We start from the raw sequence: 20,484 nt of genomic DNA, 5'->3' as shown, positions 1-20,484 counted from the left end.
ATGTATTTTATTACACATGTGATATGATCTTCAAGTGAGAGAAGGGAAGATGGAAATAGCTGGTTTGAATGTCTATTATATGCTGTGTTATGCTAAGTAAGCATTTTATACATAAACCATTTCATCTGGTTTCCTCAACACCCTTATGAGAAAGTTGCCACTATTCCAATATTAGCGGAAGAACACTAGGATTTGAGCAAGTTAAAATCACTTGGCCACGCCACTCCACTGGGAATTGGCAAGCAGGATTCCAACTCATACTTGCCTGACTCTGAAATAACCAATACAGAAGATGTTTAATCTTTACCCACATAAAATGCATCCAAGAATACTGACATAGCGGCTGGGAATGATGGCTCATGCCTATAATCCTAGCACTTGGGAGGCTGAGGCAGGCAGATCAACTGAGGCTAGGAGTTCGAGACCACCATGGCCAACATGGTGAAACCATATCTCCACAAAAAAATGCAAAAAAAAAAAAAAAAAAAAAAAAAAAAAAAAAAGCTGGTCATGGTGGTGGGCACCTGTAATCCCAGCTACTAGGGAGGCTGAGGCAGGAGAATGGCTTGAACTCGGGAGGCAGAGGTTGCAGTGAGCTGAGATTGTGCCACTGCACTCCAGCCTGGATGACACAGCGAGACTCTGTCTCAAAACAAAACAAAACAAAACAACAAAAATACTGAGATAATATCTAATTTTTATGCTAAATATATTTAAATTTTTAAAAATTGATTACTTGGCTAATCAAGTCATTATCACTCCAAATATAGTGAAATATTTTCTTATAATGAAGTTAAGAAACTTAAAATCTGAGTCCCACCTTTACTATAATATAATCTTCATCTATAACAACTGAAACACCAGTGTTAGAACATAACAAAAGTATGTGCACGTGCACACAAAAACTTTCTCTCTTAGTATTACATACTCTCGGTTTCCAAATGCAGTCAATTAAGAATAATTTCTTTCTCTTCAATTATTTCCCTCTAGAGATAAAAAATCCTGCTTTAAATAATGATTTATAAATATCCCTCTTCTTTTATGTTTTTGTTTTGTTTAAAGTTTAATTGATTAACTGACTTTCTTAAAGAGCACACTATAGGCCACAACACAGAACTGCGTTAGGCAGCTAATTGAAGCCAGGTTCACAAGGGCTTAAATTACTAGAGCCTTCCTGTCATCTTAAATTAAACTGCCTTATATACTTCTCAAGATTTATAACCTTTGGCCAAAAAGCTGTAAACCATCCCAATTTCAGAGTGAATCTCCCAGAAGGAAATAATGTTTCCTGGAAAAGATACCCTGGAAAGCAAATGTCCTCTATGGTAAGAGGGTTCCAAAAGCAACGTGTGTGGTAGGGGGTCACAGGAACCTTGGAAAAGGACTGCAAGGGAACAGACAAGCCATTCAGAAAACATATACCCGGGGATTTCACAGTTTAACTTGTGAGTCCTGTAAGAGCACGTTCATCTTAACTGAAAATGGACACATTATTGATTTGCTCCTACAAAATCAAAAGCAGAAGGACGTATGATCATCTGCAGAGATCATAATCTTTCAAGTTCCCAAAATAATTTTTTTAAATTCAGAAAGATGTATCAACACTGGCTTTGCCACCTCTATCATCTATCTATGTAATCGCTGACCTCTACTTTCACATTCAATTTACGTCTTTTTACATGTTTCAATTGTATACTACATAAACTATTCATATGATTTAATAACCACTATCTGTGAGTTGGTAAAATTCATTAACTATTTGATAACGGGAAGGAAAATCATTTAATAATCTGGTCAAAAATTAAGATAAAAGCATGTATTTTAAGAAAAATCACGTCTTTTAAAAAAGCTTTTAGCAAATAAAAAAATTATCTTGTACATGTACTATCATCCTAACACCTTGTGTATAACCAGGTCAGTACATAAGAAAAAACAAATTTCATTTTATGTTTTTTTCACTGTAATGTTTTTACCAGATATTCTTAGGAAAATCATGCATTCATTTACTGAGTATTATTGGCTGGTATGTGCCAGGTACTGCATAGGGTTGAAATAGGATTTTCTTTTGGCTTTCCTGTCAACTAGAACTCTAATTGTCAAAATGCAACATATGAAAAAGTAAGGTTCACAGAAATAGCCTAGGATGAAAATGAATTTTATGAATTTTAAAATTATAGGATTTATTTTTAAATTGTTTCCTAGAATAAGCAAAGGGATTTCCTTCTTCTCCCAATTAATACCTGTGAAAAATAACTATGATACCAACCTTTATATAAGATTTTTTTAGCATTTTATATTGAAACACTTCTCATATTTCCCCTTTTGGTTGGAGAGAAGAATTTTTATCTACCTTTTTCAAAATAAAAAGAAAATTAGGAAATATAAAATGAACTAGTTTTATTTATCATATTAAATAAATGCAAATAAGATGCTTAATATTTTGGAATATAGCAAGATGTTGAATCTTTACCCATACAAAGTTCATCAAAAAATAGTGACACAGATAAAATATCAGTTTTATATTAAATATATCTAAATTGTAAAGAATTGATTACCTGGTTAATCAAGTCTTTATCACTCCAAATAAGCCAAATAATTCCTTGTAATGAATTTAAGAAACTTAAAATCTGAATCCCACCTTTACTTTAATCCAGATCCAAGTCCTGGCAGTCTGATTCCAGAGGTAAACTCTTAATAATTAGAGCTCCTGGTGCCAGTTGAGCAGGACCCACATGCATGCACACTTGTGCACACACCCACTCAAGCTCACATACAGCACGCGACCCATGCCCCTATAGATACATACACTCAAAGGTGGAGAGGCAACTGAGAGAGTAGGAGAGCAGAGTCTGTTACTCTATTCTTTCCTCTTGGTTCATGTTTTATTTTTTCTCCTGTGTATTTCACTTGTTAACCTTTAAATACAAATTTCTGTTTAAATGAAAGCTATTCAAATTGAGTAAAAACATCTGGAGTTATTTTCAAAATAGTAAAATCAAATTAAAAATTATTAATGGATAAAATAAATGTTGTAGAAGTATGTAGAATTATGCCAATTTACTTTAAACAAAGAGAATAAAACAGAAACACTTTTACTGAACTGAACCAATGTGCCCAAAGAAATGTTCGTTAGTCCACAGAGAAAAAAATAAGAACATTTTCTGGCCAAATATCCAGAAAAGTATAGCAAGTTGACATTTAAACTGTTTACTCGGAAAGAACTTTGAAATCAATAGAAAGGCATCATAAATCATGATTTATGATTCACACCTCTAGCAAATGAAGATAAATTTGTCATTAGGAATTTTTCGGGAGGCGGAGCAAGATGGCCTAATAGGAAGGCGGAGCAAGATGGCCTAATAGGAACAGCTCCAGTCTCCAACTCGCAGTGCGAGCGACACAGAAGACCGGTGATTTCTGCATTTTCAACTGAGGTACTGGGTTCATCTCACTGGGGAGTGCCGGACGATCAGTGCTGGTCAGCTGCTGCAGCCCGACCAGCGAGAGCTGAAGCAGGGCGAGGCATCGCCTCACCTGGGAAGCGCAAGGGGGAAGGGAATCCCTTTTCCTAGCCAGGGGAACTGAGACACACAACACCTGGAAAATCGGGTAACTCCCACCCCAATACTGCGCTTTAAGCAAACAGGCACACCAGGAGATCATATCCCACACCTGGCCGGGAGGGTCCCACACCCACGGAGCCTCCCTCATTGCTAGCACAGCAGTCTGTGATCTACCGGCAAGGCAGCAGCGAGGCTGGGGGAGGGGCGCCCGCCATTGCTGAGGCTTTAGTAAGTAAACAAAGCTGCTGGGAAGCTCGAACTGGGTGGAGCTCACAGCAGCTCAAGGAAACCTGCCTGTCTCTGTAGACTCCACCTCTGGGGACAGGGCACAGTAAACAATAACAAACACAGCCGAAACCTCTGCAGACACAAACGACTCTGTCTGACAGCTTTGAAGAGAGCAGTGGATCTCCCAACACGGAGGTTGAGATCTGAGAAGGGACAGACTCCCTGCTCAAGTGGGTCCCTGACCCCTGAGTAGCCTAACTGGGAGACATCCCCCAGTAGGGGCAGTCTGACACCCCACACCTCACAGGGTGGAGTACACCCCTGAGAGGAAGCTTCCAAAGCAAGAATCAGACAGGTACACTCGCTGTTCAGAAATATTCTATCTTCTGCAGCCTCTGCTGCTGATACCCAGGCAAACAGGGTCTGGAGTGGACCTCAAGCAATCTCCAACAGACCTACAGCTGAGGGTCCTGACTGTTAGAAGGAAAACTATCAAACAGGAAGGACACCTACACCAAAACCCCATCAGTACATCACCATCATCAAAGACCAGAGGCAGATAAAACCACAAAGATGGGGAAAAAGCAGGGCAGAAAAGCTGGAAATTCAAAAAATAAGAGCACATCTCCCCCGGCAAAGGAGCGCAGCTCATCGCCAGCAACGGATCAAAGCTGGACGGAGAATGACTTTGACGAGATGAGAGAAGAAGGCTTCAGTCCATCAAATTTCTCAGAGCTAAAGGAGGAATTACGTACCCAGCGCAAAGAAACTAAAAATCTTGAAAAAAAAGTGGAAGAATTGATGGCTAGAGTAATTAATGCAGAGAAGGTCCTAAACGAAATGAAAGAGATGAAAACCATGACACGAGAAATACGTGACAAATGCACAAGCTTCAGTAACCGACTCGATCAACTGGAAGAAAGAGTATCTGCGATTGAGGATCAAATGAATGAAATGAAGCGAGAAGAGAAACCAAAAGAAAAAAGAAGAAAAAGAAATGAACAAAGCCTGCAAGAAGTATGGGATTATGTAAAAAGACCAAATCTACGTCTGATTGGGGTGCCTGAAAGTGAGGGGAAAAATGGAACCAAGTTGGAAAACACTCTTCAGGATATTATCCAGGAGAACTTCCCCAACCTAGTAGGGCAGGCCAACATTCAAATCCAGGAAATACAGAGAACGCCACAAAGATACTCCTCGAGAAGAGCAACTCCAAGACACATAATTGTCAGATTCACCAAAGTTGAAATGAAGGAAAAAATCTTAAGGGCAGCCAGAGAGAAAGGTCGGGTTACCCACAAAGGGAAGCCCATCAGACTAACAGCAGATCTCTCAGCAGAAACTCTCCAAGCCAGAAGAGAGTGGGGGCCAATATTCAACATTGTTAAAGAAAAGAATTTTAAACCCAGAATTTCATATCCAGCCAAACTAAGTTTCATAAGTGAAGGAGAAATAAAATCCTTTACAGATAAGCAAATGCTTAGAGATTTTGTCACCACTAAGCCTGCCTTACAAGAGACCCTGAAGGAAGCACTAAACATGGAAAAGAACAACCGGTACCAGCCAGTGCAAAAACATGTCAAAATGTAAAGACCATCGAGGCTAGGAAGAAACTGCATCAACTAACGAGCAAAATAACCAGTTAATATCATAATGGCAGGATCAAGTTCACACATAACAATCTTAACCTTAAATGTAAATGGACTAAATGCTCCAATTAAAAGACACAGACTGGCAAACTGGATAAAGAGTCAAGACCCATCAGTCTGCTGTATTCAGGAGACCCATCTCACAATCAGAGACATACACAGGCTCAAAATAAAGGGATGGAGGAAGATTTACCAAGCAAATGGAGAACAAAAAAAAGCGGGGGTTGCAATACTAGTCTCTGATAAAACAGACTTTAAACCATCAAAGATCAAAAGAGACAAAGAAGGCCATTACATAATGGTAAAGGGATCAATTCAACAGGAAGAGCTAACTATCCTAAATATATATGCACCCAATACAGGAGCACCCAGATTCATAAAGCAAGTCCTTAGAGACTTACAAAGAGACTTAGACTCCCATACAATAATAATGGGAGACTTCAACACTCCACTGTCAACATTAGACAGATCAATGAGACAGAAAGTTAACAAGGATATCCAGGAATTGAACTCATCTCTGCAGCAAGCAGACCTAATAGACATCTATAGAACTCTCCACCCCAAATCAACAGAATATACATTCTTCTCAGCACCACATCGTACTTACTCCAAAATCGACCACGTAATTGGAAGTAAAGCACTCCTCAGCAAATGTACAAGAACAGAAATTATAACAAACTGTCTCTCAGACCACAGTGCAATCAAACTACAACTCAGGACTAAGAAACTCAATCAAAACCGCTCAACTACATGGAAACTGAACAACCTGCTCCTGAATGACTACTGGGTACATAACGAAATGAAGGCAGAAATAAAGATGTTCTTTGAAACCAATGAGAACAAAGATACAACATACCAGAATCTCTGGGACACATTTAAAGCAGTGTGTAGAGGGAAATTTATAGCACTAAATGCCCACAAGAGAAAGCAGGAAAGATCTAAAATTGACACTCTAACATCGCAATTAAAAGAACTAGAGAAGCAAGAGCAAACACAATCGAAAGCTAGCAGAAGGCAAGAAATAACTAAGATCAGAGTAGAACTGAAGGAGATAGAGACACAAAAAACTCTCCAAAAAATCAATGAATCCAGGAGTTGGTTTTTTGAAAAGATCAACAAAATTGACAGACCACTAGCAAGACTAATAAAGAAGAAAAGAGAGAAGAATCAAATCGACGCAATTAAAAATGATAAAGGGGATATCACCACCGACCCCACAGAAATACAAACTACCATCAGAGAATACTATAAACACCTCTACGCAAATAAACTGGAAAATCTAGAAGAAATGGATAATTTCCTGGACACTTACACTCTTCCAAGACTAAACCAGGAAGAAGTTGAATCCCTGAATAGACCAATAGCAGGCTCTGAAATTGAGGCAATAATTAATAGCCTACCAACCAAAAAAAGTCCAGGACCAGATGGATTCACAGCTGAATTCTACCAGAGGTACAAGGAGGAGTTGGTACCATTCCTTCTGAAACTATTCCAATCAATAGAAAAAGAGGGAATCCTCCCTAACTCATTTTATGAGGCCAACATCATCCTGATACCAAAGCCTGGCAGAGACACAACAAAAAAAGAGAATTTTAGACCAATATCCCTGATGAACATCGATGCAAAAATCCTCAATAAAATACTGGCAAACCGGATTCAGCAACACATCAAAAAGCTTATCCACCATGATCAAGTGGGCTTCATCCCTGGGATGCAAGGCTGGTTCAACATTCGCAAATCAATAAACATAATCCAGCATATAAACAGAACCAAAGACAAGAACCACATGATTATCTCAATAGATGCAGAAAAGGCTTTTGACAAAATTCAACAGCCCTTCATGCTAAAAACGCTCAATAAATTCGGTATTGATGGAACGTACCTCAAAATAATAAGAGCTATTTATGACAAACCCACAGCCAATATCATACTGAATGGGCAAAAACTGGAAAAATTCCCTTTGAAAACTGGCACAAGACAGGGATGCCCTCTCTCACCACTCCTATTCAACATAGTGTTGGAAGTTCTGGCTAGGGCAATTAGGCAAGAGAAAGAAATCAAGGGTATTCAGTTAGGAAAAGAAGAAGTCAAATTGTCCCTGTTTGCAGATGACATGATTGTATATTTAGAAAACCCCATTGTCTCAGCCCAAAATCTCCTTAAGCTGATAAGCAACTTCAGCAAAGTCTCAGGATACAAAATTAATGTGCAAAAATCACAAGCATTCTTATACACCAGTAACAGACAAACAGAGAGCCAAATCAGGAATGAACTTCCATTCACAATTGCTTCAAAGACAATAAAATACCTAGGAATCCAACTTACAAGGGATGTAAAGGACCTCTTCAAGGAGAACTACAAACCACTGCTCAGTGAAATCAAAGAGGACACAAACAAATGGAAGAACATACCATGCTCATGGATAGGAAGAATCAATATCGTGAAAATGGCCATACTGCCCAAGGTAATTTATAGATTCAATGCCATCCCCATCAAGCTACCAATGAGTTTCTTCACAGAATTGGATAAAACTGCTTTAAAGTTCATATGGAACCAAAAAAGAGCCCGCATCTCCAAGACAATCCTAAGTCAAAAGAACAAAGCTGGAGGCATCACGCTACCTGACTTCAAACTATACTACAAGGCTACAGTAACCAAAACAGCATGGTACTGGTACCAAAACAGAGATATAGACCAATGGAACAGAACAGAGTCCTCAGAAATAATACCACACATCTACAGCCATCTGATCTTTGACAAACCTGGGAGAAACAAGAAATGGGGAAAGGATTCCCTATTTAATAAATGGTGCTGGGAAAATTGGCTAGCCATAAGTAGAAAGCTGAAACTGGATCCTTTCCTTACTCCTTATACGAAAATTAATTCAAGATGGATTAGAGACTTAAATGTTAGACCTAATACCATAAAAATCCTAGAGGAAAACCTAGGTAGTACCATTCAGGACATAGGCATGGGCAAAGACTTCATGTCTAAAACACCAAAAGCAATGGCAACAAAAGCCAAAATTGACAAATGGGATCTCATTAAACTAAAGAGCTTCTGCACAGCAAAAGAAACTACCATCAGAGTGAACAGGCAACCTACAGAATGGGAGAAAATTTTTGCAATCTACTCATCTGACAAAGGGCTAATATCCAGAACCTACAAAGAACTCAAACAAATTTACGAGAAAAAAACAAACAACCCCATCAAAAAGTGGGCAAAGGATATGAACAGACATTTCTCAAAAGAAGACATTCATACAGCCAACAGACACATGAAAAAATGCTCATCATCACTGGCCATCAGAGAAATGCAAATCAAAACCACAATGAGATACCATCTCACACCAGTTAGAATGGTGATCATTAAAAAGTCAGGAAACAACAGGTGCTGGAGAGGATGTGGAGAAATAGGAACACTTTTACACTGTTGGTGGGATTGTAAACTAGTTCAACCATTATGGAAAACAGTATGGCGATTCCTCAAGGATCTAGAACTAGATGTACCATATGACCCAGCCATCCCATTACTGGGTATATACCTAAAGGATTATAAATCATGCTGCTATAAAGACACATGCACACGTATGTTTATTGCAGCACTATTCACAATAGCAAAGACTTGGAATCAACCCAAATGTCCATCAGTGACAGATTGGATTAAGAAAATGTGGCACATATACACCATGGAATACTATGCAGCCATCAAAAAGGATGAGTTTGTGTCCTTTGTAGGGACATGGATGCAGCTGGAAACCATCATTCTTAGCAAACTATCACAAGAACAGAAAACCAAACACCGCATGTTCTCACTCATAGGTGGGAACTGAACAATGAGATCACTTGGACTCAGGAAGGGGAACATCACACACCGGGGCCTCTCATGGGGAGGGGGGAGAGGGGAGGGGGGAGGGATTGCATTGGGAGTTATACCTGATGTAAATGACGAGTTGATGGGTGCAGCACACCAATATGGCACAAGTATACATATGTAACAAACCTGCACATTATGCACATGTACCCTACAACTTAAGGTATAATAATAATAAATAAAATTTAAAAAAAAAGGAATTTTTCTGCATTAATTATCTTGGTTCTAACACATAGATACTATATATTACATTCCTATGTATATTATCATTATGGCCTTTTGAAAAATGCTTTAAAAATATTGATTGCTACAGGTAAGTCCACATAAATTCTAATTCATATATTAATGTGATACACCAAATCTATATGAATAAAAATAAGTATTAATGTCTTAAATATCATATCCTTTAAAACATGTAACAAATTCAATTACAAGTAAAACTATTGAAAGTAAGACTTGAACTCTTCTATATTAGGGTCCTGAATACTACTTTTAGTAAAGCTGTTACTCTAAAAACATTTACTAAATTATATGTCAATTCAAAAAGTAATTAAATCCAGAAGAAAATTTTGCTAAAAGTCTCCCTCAGCCTTAAAGGACACTGTTGAAAAGAATACTTTTCATAAACTTGCAATGAAAAATTGAGACATCCTTCCACAAAACAGTATAAAAACCATGAGTATTTTACATGGTTTTATATTTTAAATTACCCCAAGGTTTCACAACAGTATGTATATCCAGCAAGAAGAATAGGAAAAGAAACAATTTCCTAAAAGGGTCATAACTACCAAGAAATTCTGGGCAAGAAGTTCTTGACAATAAATTTCACATGGAAGATACAGAAAAAGAGTGAGGTAAAGCAATGTCAAATGATATTCCGTATCACTTCCAGAGTCAACATGCTTTACACAAAATAATTTTGTTTCCTTTATTTTTTTAGCTACTCTTCTTGTGTCTTTTTTATTTAAACTGCTTAAACCAAACTCTAGTAATATTATTTCTGGCACTTTTCAGAATCCATCTCTTTGTTCCAACCATCCACGCAAAAAAAATAATAATAATAATGCATAAAACATGATGTCATCCACTTTCTTCTTCTCTATGCTTACGAAAATCCAAGAAACTTATCCTATAGAGATTTATTTTTCACTATGAGTCTTGTACAATCTCACCTGATATAAACAAAAGCCAAGATGAGCTTAAAGAGCAGTCAAATAGCTGCATTATTTTATAATAAAATATATCCCCATCACTTCATAAACTTTATATTATATGCTGTTTTCAGTAAAACTATAGCTTTTTTAAATTCATTTAAAAATTCACTGATGAGTGAAAATCTTCCAAAGGGAATATAATTTACATGGTTATATAGAGAAATAAATATTGTTTATTATGAAGTAACAAACAAGATCCATATGAGAGTTGGGTAATAGATGAAAGAGAGGTGATTTCTGAACAATTGAACAACTGACAGTAAGTGGGAGGTGGTTCATAAATGTATTTTGGAACATCATTTTAATTGTTTGAGTCATTTCTAATTACCAAACTCAAGGTTAGCTGAATGTTAGTAGGTTTCAAACTTGACTTCTAAGGTGGACAAAGTTAAATATTTACATTTGTTGACAAGTGTTTATATTTTCAAAGACGATGAAAGGGATTTTCATATCCTCTCTCCTTAATCAAAATAATCATAACTATTTATGTAATAGAGCTAACTAACCAATACCCCAGTCATTGTTCAGGAACAAATATAGTAGTTTGCATGAAAGTTGTTAAGTGAAACTTCATTCTGTGATCATTTATTTTGACATGTAAACTATGTTAGACTATAGTCTAAGTTATTCCATCAAATACTAATCTAGTTGTTGCTATGTAGATACTTTGAGGAAGTCATAAAATTCTATAATCAATTGACTTTCAGTAAAGTTTATTTTAGATAATCTGAGTGATCTTGATTCAACTAGTTGAAAGAAAGGGTTTTTTTGTTGTTGTTGTTGTTTTTAGACGGAGTCTTGCTCTGTCACCCAGGCTGGATCTTGGCTCACTGCAACCTGTGCCTCCCGGGTTCAAGCAATTCTCTGCCTCAGCCTCCAGAGTGCTGGAAATACAGGAGCCTGTCACCACACCTGGCTACTTTTTGTGTTTTTCATAGAGACAGGCTTTCACCATCTTGGCCAGGCTGGTCTTGAACTCCTGACCTCGTGATACATCCACCTCGGTCTCCCAAAGTGCTGGGAATACAGGCATAAGCGAGCCATTGTGCCCAGCCGACAGTTTTGCTTTTCAAAAGCAGAACTGAGGCTTCCTTGAGAGGAGAAATTCTACCTGTGTACTGCAATTTCAGTTCATGACAAGAGTTTTAGCCTGCCCTCCCAGCTGGGCTGCCCTTCAGATTTCATACTTGCCTAACCAGAATGCACAATCATACTAAACCAATTCTTCACAATAAGTCTCTTGTTATATATCATTTACTTGCTCGACTCCTCTAGCTGAACACTGACTGATGCAATTCTAAATTGGAAAAAAAAAAACACACACACACAAAACTAATAATGGAAGAGAAAAGGAAGTTGCCATGATTTGGGACACTCTACCCAGGCTGTGTCTACATATGCCAAAAGACTCAAGCCAGACAAATAATACATGTATGTGCATACACACACACATACACACACACACACACACACACACATATCAAAAACACTATGTTCCCAAACTCAAACTCCTATGTTTAACAGACCTGAAATTTTTGAGACTTAATTAATCAAAAGTATCAATGAAAGATAACTACACGACAGGAGACTAGGACTCAGTAGCACATTCTAAATACTGAAGTCATTTGTAGAAGAAAGTAGCCATGCCACATTACTTACACCAAAGACATTTCACACTGTGATACAGAACAACAATCTTTAGAAAGCAAAAAAAATATGTCACCCAAAACATGATAGAAGTTGCTTGTCCAAGCAAAAGAAGAGTGGTTTTAATTTCCATTACACAAGTCAAATAATCCCATCACACTGATACAAGTACATGAGTACGTTTTTCAAACTCGTGGACAATAATTTGTTAAAAACAAGTTGTATCTACACAAACTAATTGGAAACACATTCCCTACTTCCTTTCCTTACCTGGACTGCATATCTTGTTGGGTTTTGGCCTGGCCAGCTTCCGATGGAGGGGAAGCGTGAGTAACTCGCTGCTGAAGTTCCACCAAGGACTGGTAGTACTGTTGTTGATGGTGTTGTTGCTGCTTATAGCGAGACAAACTGAAAAACAGCCCTAGAATGGCTTTTAAGTTTCCATTTCTTATTTCTGTATGAAATGAAAAATACAAAAGAAGCATCGTATGTATTCAGTGTCCTTTTTAACAAACTCTAGATGCAATCCTCTTGAACTAAATCTGTGAAGGTAGAGATACAACTTAATTCTCTCAGTCACAGTTGAGTCACAAATAAACCTGAATTTCTGAAACATGTTAACATTTCCAAATACCTTGGAATTTCAGGGAGAGAATCAAAGGATAGAGGGTGAAAAGAACAAAGCACGCTCAGAAGTGATATTCTTTGCTGACCTTGAACTACAATTTTTCTCGAGTTAGCTGCTGCTTAGAAATAAATGAGCTCTCTCTTGTGCTAACCATTTGATGTAGCACGTTGTTTTCCTCACAAATATACACAGCTGTTGCCAGCATAGCAGTGGCTACGAACTGCAGAAAGAAAGCCACTGAAATGTTGGTTGTCCTGCATTTATAAATATTGATGACGTGGGTGCACCTCGTAATACCAACTGGATTCGTTGCAATCAACTTTCTTTCTAAATCACCCACTTACCAACTCATTTATACATATTTATGTATGTATATATCTTCCAAATATATATCCATATATATCAAAATATATATGTGTGTATGTATATTTCCAAAAAACAGACATAATATCAATTATTAATGTTCCAATTATTTTATTTTTAATTTATGCTATATATTAATAAATAATGAAGATTAGCTTATGTTAGATAACATAATTGAATAAGTAGAAATCCTTGTTCTAACAGATGAAGTTCCTGTGTAAGATTTTCAAATATTGAATAAAAAAATTAAATTCACAATGTAGGCTACACATAAACCTACATTTTTCTCCTGTAGTTACAACCTAAAAAATAGGAAAAGAGAAGGAAGTGAAGCTTGAAAGTAAGCTACACAACCTGTAATCATATTTTAAATAAAACTTGCTGTTGGCAATAAAATACATCCTCCTCTGAGATCAAGGCTTTATGTCCCCTTTTGGAGTTTAGGAAAATTAACCAACTCTTTGGATTTCTTGATCTCTGATGGTTTATCATATAACTCAAACTATGCAGTAAAATAATTAATATAAAATGACCCTCTGAGTTGTTCTATTTCCTCCCCAAACATTTCTCATAGTTTCCGTCATATTGAAGAGTTGGCTTATCAATCTGAGGCTACATTGAGAGAGTGTTAATATTCTCCTATAAACCTGAAAGATTTTGTTTAAAGAGTTTTAAAAAAATTATTGTCTTATTATTTTGCATGTTTAATTAATTTAGAGAGTAAATTTTGAGCATTCATATATTTTTAAAAGATGAATGAAAATCAATAAGCTTATATTAATAAAGGTTTTTATAAGGAAGAGACACACAAAATGAATAAATGGCAGCAATTCTAGCCTGCCTTTAACTACTTAGCAACATATTATCCTGGGGAATTTTATTCAAATGTTATTCTAAGTTACAGAACTACCAGTTAGGTTTGAACCTGAGCTTCTTGGCCATTGAATGTGTAATTTAATTATATATTATAACATGTAAATATAAAAGAAATGTAAATATCAGGGTTCTCAAGTATGGCAAATTTTATCTTATGTGTGGCAAGCGTTTGCCAACTTTTGCCACTTTTATATGTGAAAGTAAAATAAACTCAGGAAAAGATAAACATCAAAACTTGTTCAAGTTTTCCCCATTTTACTATCTTTCAATTTTAATGATGATCTTTTGAATCTTTAATGATTTAAAACATTTATATGTAACAGTGATTAATGCTGTTAGTTCTAATTATTTAATACTTCATAGTGACTTATTTAAACTAACCAACTATTTTGACTATTTCTACCAACTTGAATAGATTATAGAAATGGTATTAATAAAATAATATTAAGACTTAATTAAAATATTTTACCTGTATTTATGTCATCCAACATTTATGTAATTATCTATTAATCTACTTAAGAAATCTAATTATACTATAAACTAGTAATAACATAAAGATGTTTTGTTGGTTCACTCCTCTCCCATATAGTTGGTTATGAAAAGAATAGTTCTGGCAAAATATGGAAAACATTTAAATATTTAAAGCACATAGTAATAACCATTATGTTTATGTTTCAGTTGTCTTGAAGACTTCACCAATTTCTTTTATCACATTAAGGAGCCGTATACTCCAATGTTACATTTCTTACATTATAAAAAATAATTTAAATACATTGATGCCATTTGTGACAATTCAGTCATTCTTTTTCTTACCTTCAGCAGATAGACCTTGAACATTTACCCCTCTGGCTGCAAGAAAACTAAGGCAGACATCAACATTTTCAATCTGCAACATGAAAAGCAGTGAAAAAGCAACTTAGGGGATTGTATTTTAATAAATGCATGTGCCAAAATGAAACCAGAAAGAACGATAAAGAATGAATAGTTTACATTCATTTCATACTAGAAGTCTTAACCAGACTTTAACTAGAATTATTTTGGCTAATTGCAGAATGAATATAAAGCTTTCATTGTCCAGCTGGTACTTACAAACAATTCATAAAGGCCTGATCAAGAATGGCATTCTTGCAGATTAGCAACCCACCTACTTAACATAAAACTGGATCTTGTGCTTTGCAAATAAGTCCCAGTGAAAGCATCCATACAGACTGAGATTGTTGCATGTGTGTCTTAGAATGTTAGGATGTGGGTAATTTAAACTCAACCAGCAGCATTTGTTAAGTACGTCAAAAGATAGATGGAGAAAGGATTGATACAATATGAAAATGAAGATATTTTCATCCTAAACCTAGCAAATATTTATTTTAAAAATTATATTTGTATTTCTAGAGGTGAATAATCTGCTGATTAAATATAGGTGTTGTCTTTGCTATTTTAAAAGGATGATTCCCGTAGCGCATTTTTGTTGGTTTGTTTTTGTTTTTGTTTTTGATTTTGAGACAGAATGTTGCTCTGTCACACAAGCTGGAGTGCAGTGGTGCGATCTTGGTTCACTGCAACCTCTCCCTCCCGGGTTCAAGCGATTCTCCAGCCTCACCCTCCCAAGTAGCTGGGACTACAGGTGCACACCACCATGCCCGGCTAATTTTTTATATTTTTATAGAGAGGGGTTTTGCCATGTTGGCCAGACTGGTATCGAGCTACTGACCTCGAGTGATCCACCCGCCTCAGCCTCTCAAAGTTTTAGGATTACAGGCGTGAGCCACTATGCCAGACCCCATGACTTTTAAATTGTTGATTTCAATATGATTACCAGTTTACAATCATTTGGGGTGAGAAGAAAAAAAAAATTGATCATGGCATTATATAGCAGTGACACAGCTAAGATTCGTAAGAGTATAGAAAGCTAAAAACTTCCAATTCTTTGTGATCCGTCTCCCTGGATTTGGGAGTATTCTATAAATATTTACATTCTACAGTAAAGATGAGATTTAAAATTAACAACTTGGCAAGGAACTATTGTCTGTTGTACTAAATTCTCATCAAAAGCTATGCATGAGGACACACACACAGAGTTCTGCCAATGTCCTCCCTAGCTTAGCTTCATAGTAAGGTCAAAATGTCTCTTAAAGAAAATAAAACGAAAAAAATAGATTCAAGAATCTATCCTTATAAAACAGAGAAACTATTTCTGTTCCTTTAAAATAGCAATTTTGTACAAAAAATGATAATATACAATGATATGCTTTTTCCTTAAAAATGACCACAGACAAGATATACTCATTTATTTTGAGGAAAAAAAGTCTTATATTAATTAACTTCAAAGTAAGTTTTACTGAATTTATTCTACTGAATAAATAATAGAGTTGAACATGCTGAATATAACATAATATAATAAATCTTATTGTTCTGCCGATCAGCATCTGAATATCCAATGAGGTGATAGTGCTGAAACATATATTAATTCTTTCCTTTCTTCATATTTCATTCTGCTACTAGCTATAAGATTATATAAGGAAGTAAAGGAGGAGGAACAATAACAAGGAATGAGGCAAATTGGATGTTCTCTATCCATCCACAGTGTTCTTTTAAATGTATTTCTTTCAGACCCACTAAAAATTAGTAAAAGAAAGATGCCAAATAATTATTGTGGCCTAATATTAAGAAGGATAATGTGATGTAATATTTTTAAATGTTTGCAAGAGCAGTCCTAAAGTTCTTGATTTCAATGCAATTATATGCCTTTTATAGAAAGAAGGAAGATTTCTGACCCAAATGCGATTTGCTACAAAATGTTAATAGGATATTATTACCTAAAATTTAGTTATTCATATTATACATGAACAGGTTAGCTCATTGAAAATCCAGAAAAGGTTCATCGAGTCTGTAGCTAAGTTTGTAAGATAATTTTTTTGTCTACCATTTAACCAGCATATAAAATAAACTGATTCCTAAATTGGGTGTTAGACACAACTCTTTCTTTCATCTTGCACCACAATCAGAAGGGGAATGTAAAAGAGAAGAAGGAGAAGGAGAAGGAGAAGGAGAAGGAAAGAAAGAAGAAGGAGAAGAAGGAGGAGCAGGGGGGAAGAGGAGGGAGGAAGAGGAAGTGGGGGGGAAGGAGAAGGAGGAAGGAGGAAGCAAGAGGAGGAAGGAGGAGGAGGAGGAGAAGGAGGAGAAGAAGGAAGGAGAAGGAAAGAGAAGGAAGGAGGAAGGAAGGAAGGAAGGAAGGAAGGAAGGAAGGAAGGAAGGAAGGAAGGAAGGAAGGAAGGAAGGAAGGAAGGAAGGAAGGAGGAGAACAAAAACAAACGATCGATAATACATTCTTTTTTATTTTCAAATCTATTTATCAGGAGCATTCAATCATTTTTACTATTCTCTCATAGTCATTCATTATGAGGACTGGCAATTTATGATAGTTATGTTCCCCATTATTGCCTGAGTAGCTAGGTAATAGCGACAGAATAAGTACTTGAATATAGTTTCCAATATGACTATTAAAGGCTAGTTCATTAAAGCTCATTTATTTATTCAACATTTATTGTTAAAATTAACAATTTACCAAAATTTATTTTCTCACAGTGTATCAGCATAATAAACATGACTTTCAAGAAAATAATACCTTCTCCCCACTTAATTCTAGTCTTTCTATAAATTCAATCACATTTGTTAGTACATACTAGGCTATATGTTTTATAGTAAAAATAAGTGGTTTTAACTTGTTAAATGTCATTTATATGGTCGCTTTCTCACCAGAGTCATACTTTTGAGTGGATTTTTTAATGATAAAATAACATTCTCTGGTTAATAATTGTATTTCAATAAATTCTAAAGATTTTATCATTCCTGTTTTTAATATAGATTTCCCCTGAACATCTCTCAGTTATTATAAACAGACCTAGTACAAACACCATTTTAATTGCTTTTTTCCATATTAAATGTCAATTTTTCTATAAACTAAAAACCTCTAAAACTTTTTGGTAACTTACAAATAAATAAAAGTTATTTTACCATCAAATTGAGCCAAGTAATTGTAATCTGTTTTATTTTCCTTCATTATTGTTTGAATCGGATATCAAACAAACTATCAAAATTCAAATCATATTTTAACACCAAAAATTTGGGTGAAATTTTAATTAGAATAACTTCATGTACCTTAATATTTTCTAGAATATTGACTGTAACCCACAGCAAGAAATAAATTGAATAGCACAACCCAATATGCTTATACATAATTATAATGGAGTCAAAGTTTCATGGAATAATACTTTAGCTTACTAAATACAGGTTACTGCGATGCTTCCTAGTGCACTGTACTGTCTTCTGTTTAGTCTATTTAGATGTTGCTTAAAATCTACTAGGTGGATTTCAGGGTCCATTCATGGAGGGTAATCCACTATATTGAAAACACTGCCCTAAGAAGACCAGGGCATTGCCATGCCTACAATGACTCTTTTCTGGTGGGGTTTGTAGCAGGTGGTATGCAGTAGGGGGCATATTCAAGGGTAGCAACAAGAGTAGTGAAGGGACAGTGAAGGTCATGAGAAATGGTCAGATTCTGGATGTTTTCTGAGATAAATTTATGGGAAGATATGGCATTTGAGAGAAAGAGAAGAGTCAAGAATAACTCCAAGGATTTGGGCTTTAATCAAAAGAAGGATGAAGTCTCTATCCACTGAGATGGAAAAGATCATGAATGGAAGTAGGAAGTTTCTTTTTTGACATGTTGACTGGTCCATCAAACATTCAAAAGGAGATGGTTAGTAGGCAGTAGGACACACAATCTGGAGTTCAACTGAGAGGTTGGAGTGAAGATCTAAATTCAAATTTTTTGGTGATGTGAATGAAATCTTGAGGGTGATTATCAACAAAAGTGTATAGACATAAAAGAAGAGGAACAAACACTGAGCCTTAGGAGATTATCATTGGAAAGAAGAGGAGGAACCAACAGAGAAGAGTGAACAAAGCCACCGGAAAGTATGAAGAAAATCAGGAGAGGATGAGGTACAGAAAACCACTTGAAGAAAGTATTTTAAGGACAAGGGAAAGATGAGCTCTATCAAAACAAGTCACGTAAGACAAGAGCTAAGAGTTGACTATTAGATTTAGAATTAAGTAAATTAATTAATGAAAGTTGCTCATAATAGTGCTTATCAAATAGTAAATGCCCAAATATCTAAATTAAATATTAAAGTATATCTTATAACATTGTACACAAATTAAATATTAAAGGATATGTTACATATTACATGTGTGTGTGTTTGTATGTGTGTAATGTATACATAGATGACCAGCCAGAATATAAGCTTCATGATGGTTCTTTTTTATTCTGTCTATATGCTCTCCCCAGTCTATTTAAATCATATATATGTAACATATATGTAATATGCGTTACTTATATAACATATATTACATTACATGCATGCAATATATTATATATAATTTAATAATATATTACATGTTATGTAATATATTACATATATAGTAATATAAAGATATATATTACAGATATGTAATATATAATCTACACTTTAATGATATACATTACATATAGTAATGTAAGTTATGAAAGTATATATTATAGTTAACATATTACATACATGTCTTATACATGTAATATATACATATGTCATATACACATATATTACATACATAAGATATATATTATGTATGCACATATTAAACATATTTATATTAAATATATATTTATATTAAATATTAGTATATTTAATATATTACATACATGCATATGTATAATATATACATATGTGTATATTGCATATATCATACAGATATGTAATATATAGCATATACTTTAATACTTTAATAATATATTACATACATAGTAATGTTATTAAAGTATATATTATGTATTTAATATATTACATGTCTTATACATTAATATGAACATGAACATAGTAATATATATTTACTAAAGTATATATTATATATTTAATGTATTACATATATGTCAGACATGTATATGCATGTATACATGCAACATATGTATATTAAATATATATTTATATTAAATATCAATATTAATACATTACATATATGTATATGTGCAATATATACATATGTGCATATCACACATACACATATGCATTTTTATTACATATATGCATTATATATTATATGTGTATATATCATACATATGCATATATTACATACATGACACATAGATGTATAGTATGTGTGACATAACATATACTTCGATTATATATTACTATATATGTAATAATATAATCATGTATGTATTGATGATATGTAATATACATTATTAAAGTATATATAATAGTATATTACATACATTACATATATATTACAGGTAATATATGTTGTATGTTATTAAAGTATATATCATGATATGTATTACATATATATTAAAGTATACATCATGATATATATTTAATGTGTTATATATGTATATATATTTATTT

The 20,484-nt window shown here is 34.9% G+C and overlaps 2 protein-coding genes across 10 annotated transcripts in view; one reads left to right on the top strand and one right to left on the bottom strand.

Moving 5' to 3' along the window:
- NAV3 (neuron navigator 3) overlaps positions 1-20,484 on the bottom strand; it is an 890,032-nt gene that overhangs the window by 237,804 nt on the left and 631,744 nt on the right. For all 9 annotated transcript variants that reach the window (XM_050749287.1, XM_050749288.1, XM_050749281.1 and 6 more), the window contains 2 exons: positions 14,855-14,927; positions 12,445-12,628 (listed from right to left, as the gene is read on the bottom strand). In XM_050749287.1, coding sequence (XP_050605244.1) covers positions 12,445-12,628; positions 14,855-14,927 — 257 coding nt within the window. The remainder of the gene's footprint in view (positions 1-12,444; positions 12,629-14,854; positions 14,928-20,484) is intronic.
- Positions 12,493-20,484, top strand: part of CSRP2 (cysteine and glycine rich protein 2) — a 1,103,434-nt gene continuing 1,095,442 nt past the window's right edge. The window contains exon 1 of the mRNA XM_050749304.1: positions 12,493-12,496. The gene's annotated coding sequence lies outside the window, so the exon portion shown is untranslated. The remainder of the gene's footprint in view (positions 12,497-20,484) is intronic.

Source organism: Macaca thibetana, chromosome 11, assembly GCF_024542745.1.
Source record: "Macaca thibetana thibetana isolate TM-01 chromosome 11, ASM2454274v1, whole genome shotgun sequence".
Lineage (NCBI taxonomy): Eukaryota > Metazoa > Chordata > Mammalia > Primates > Cercopithecidae > Macaca > Macaca thibetana.
This window is presented reverse-complemented; position numbering and strand designations above follow the sequence as displayed.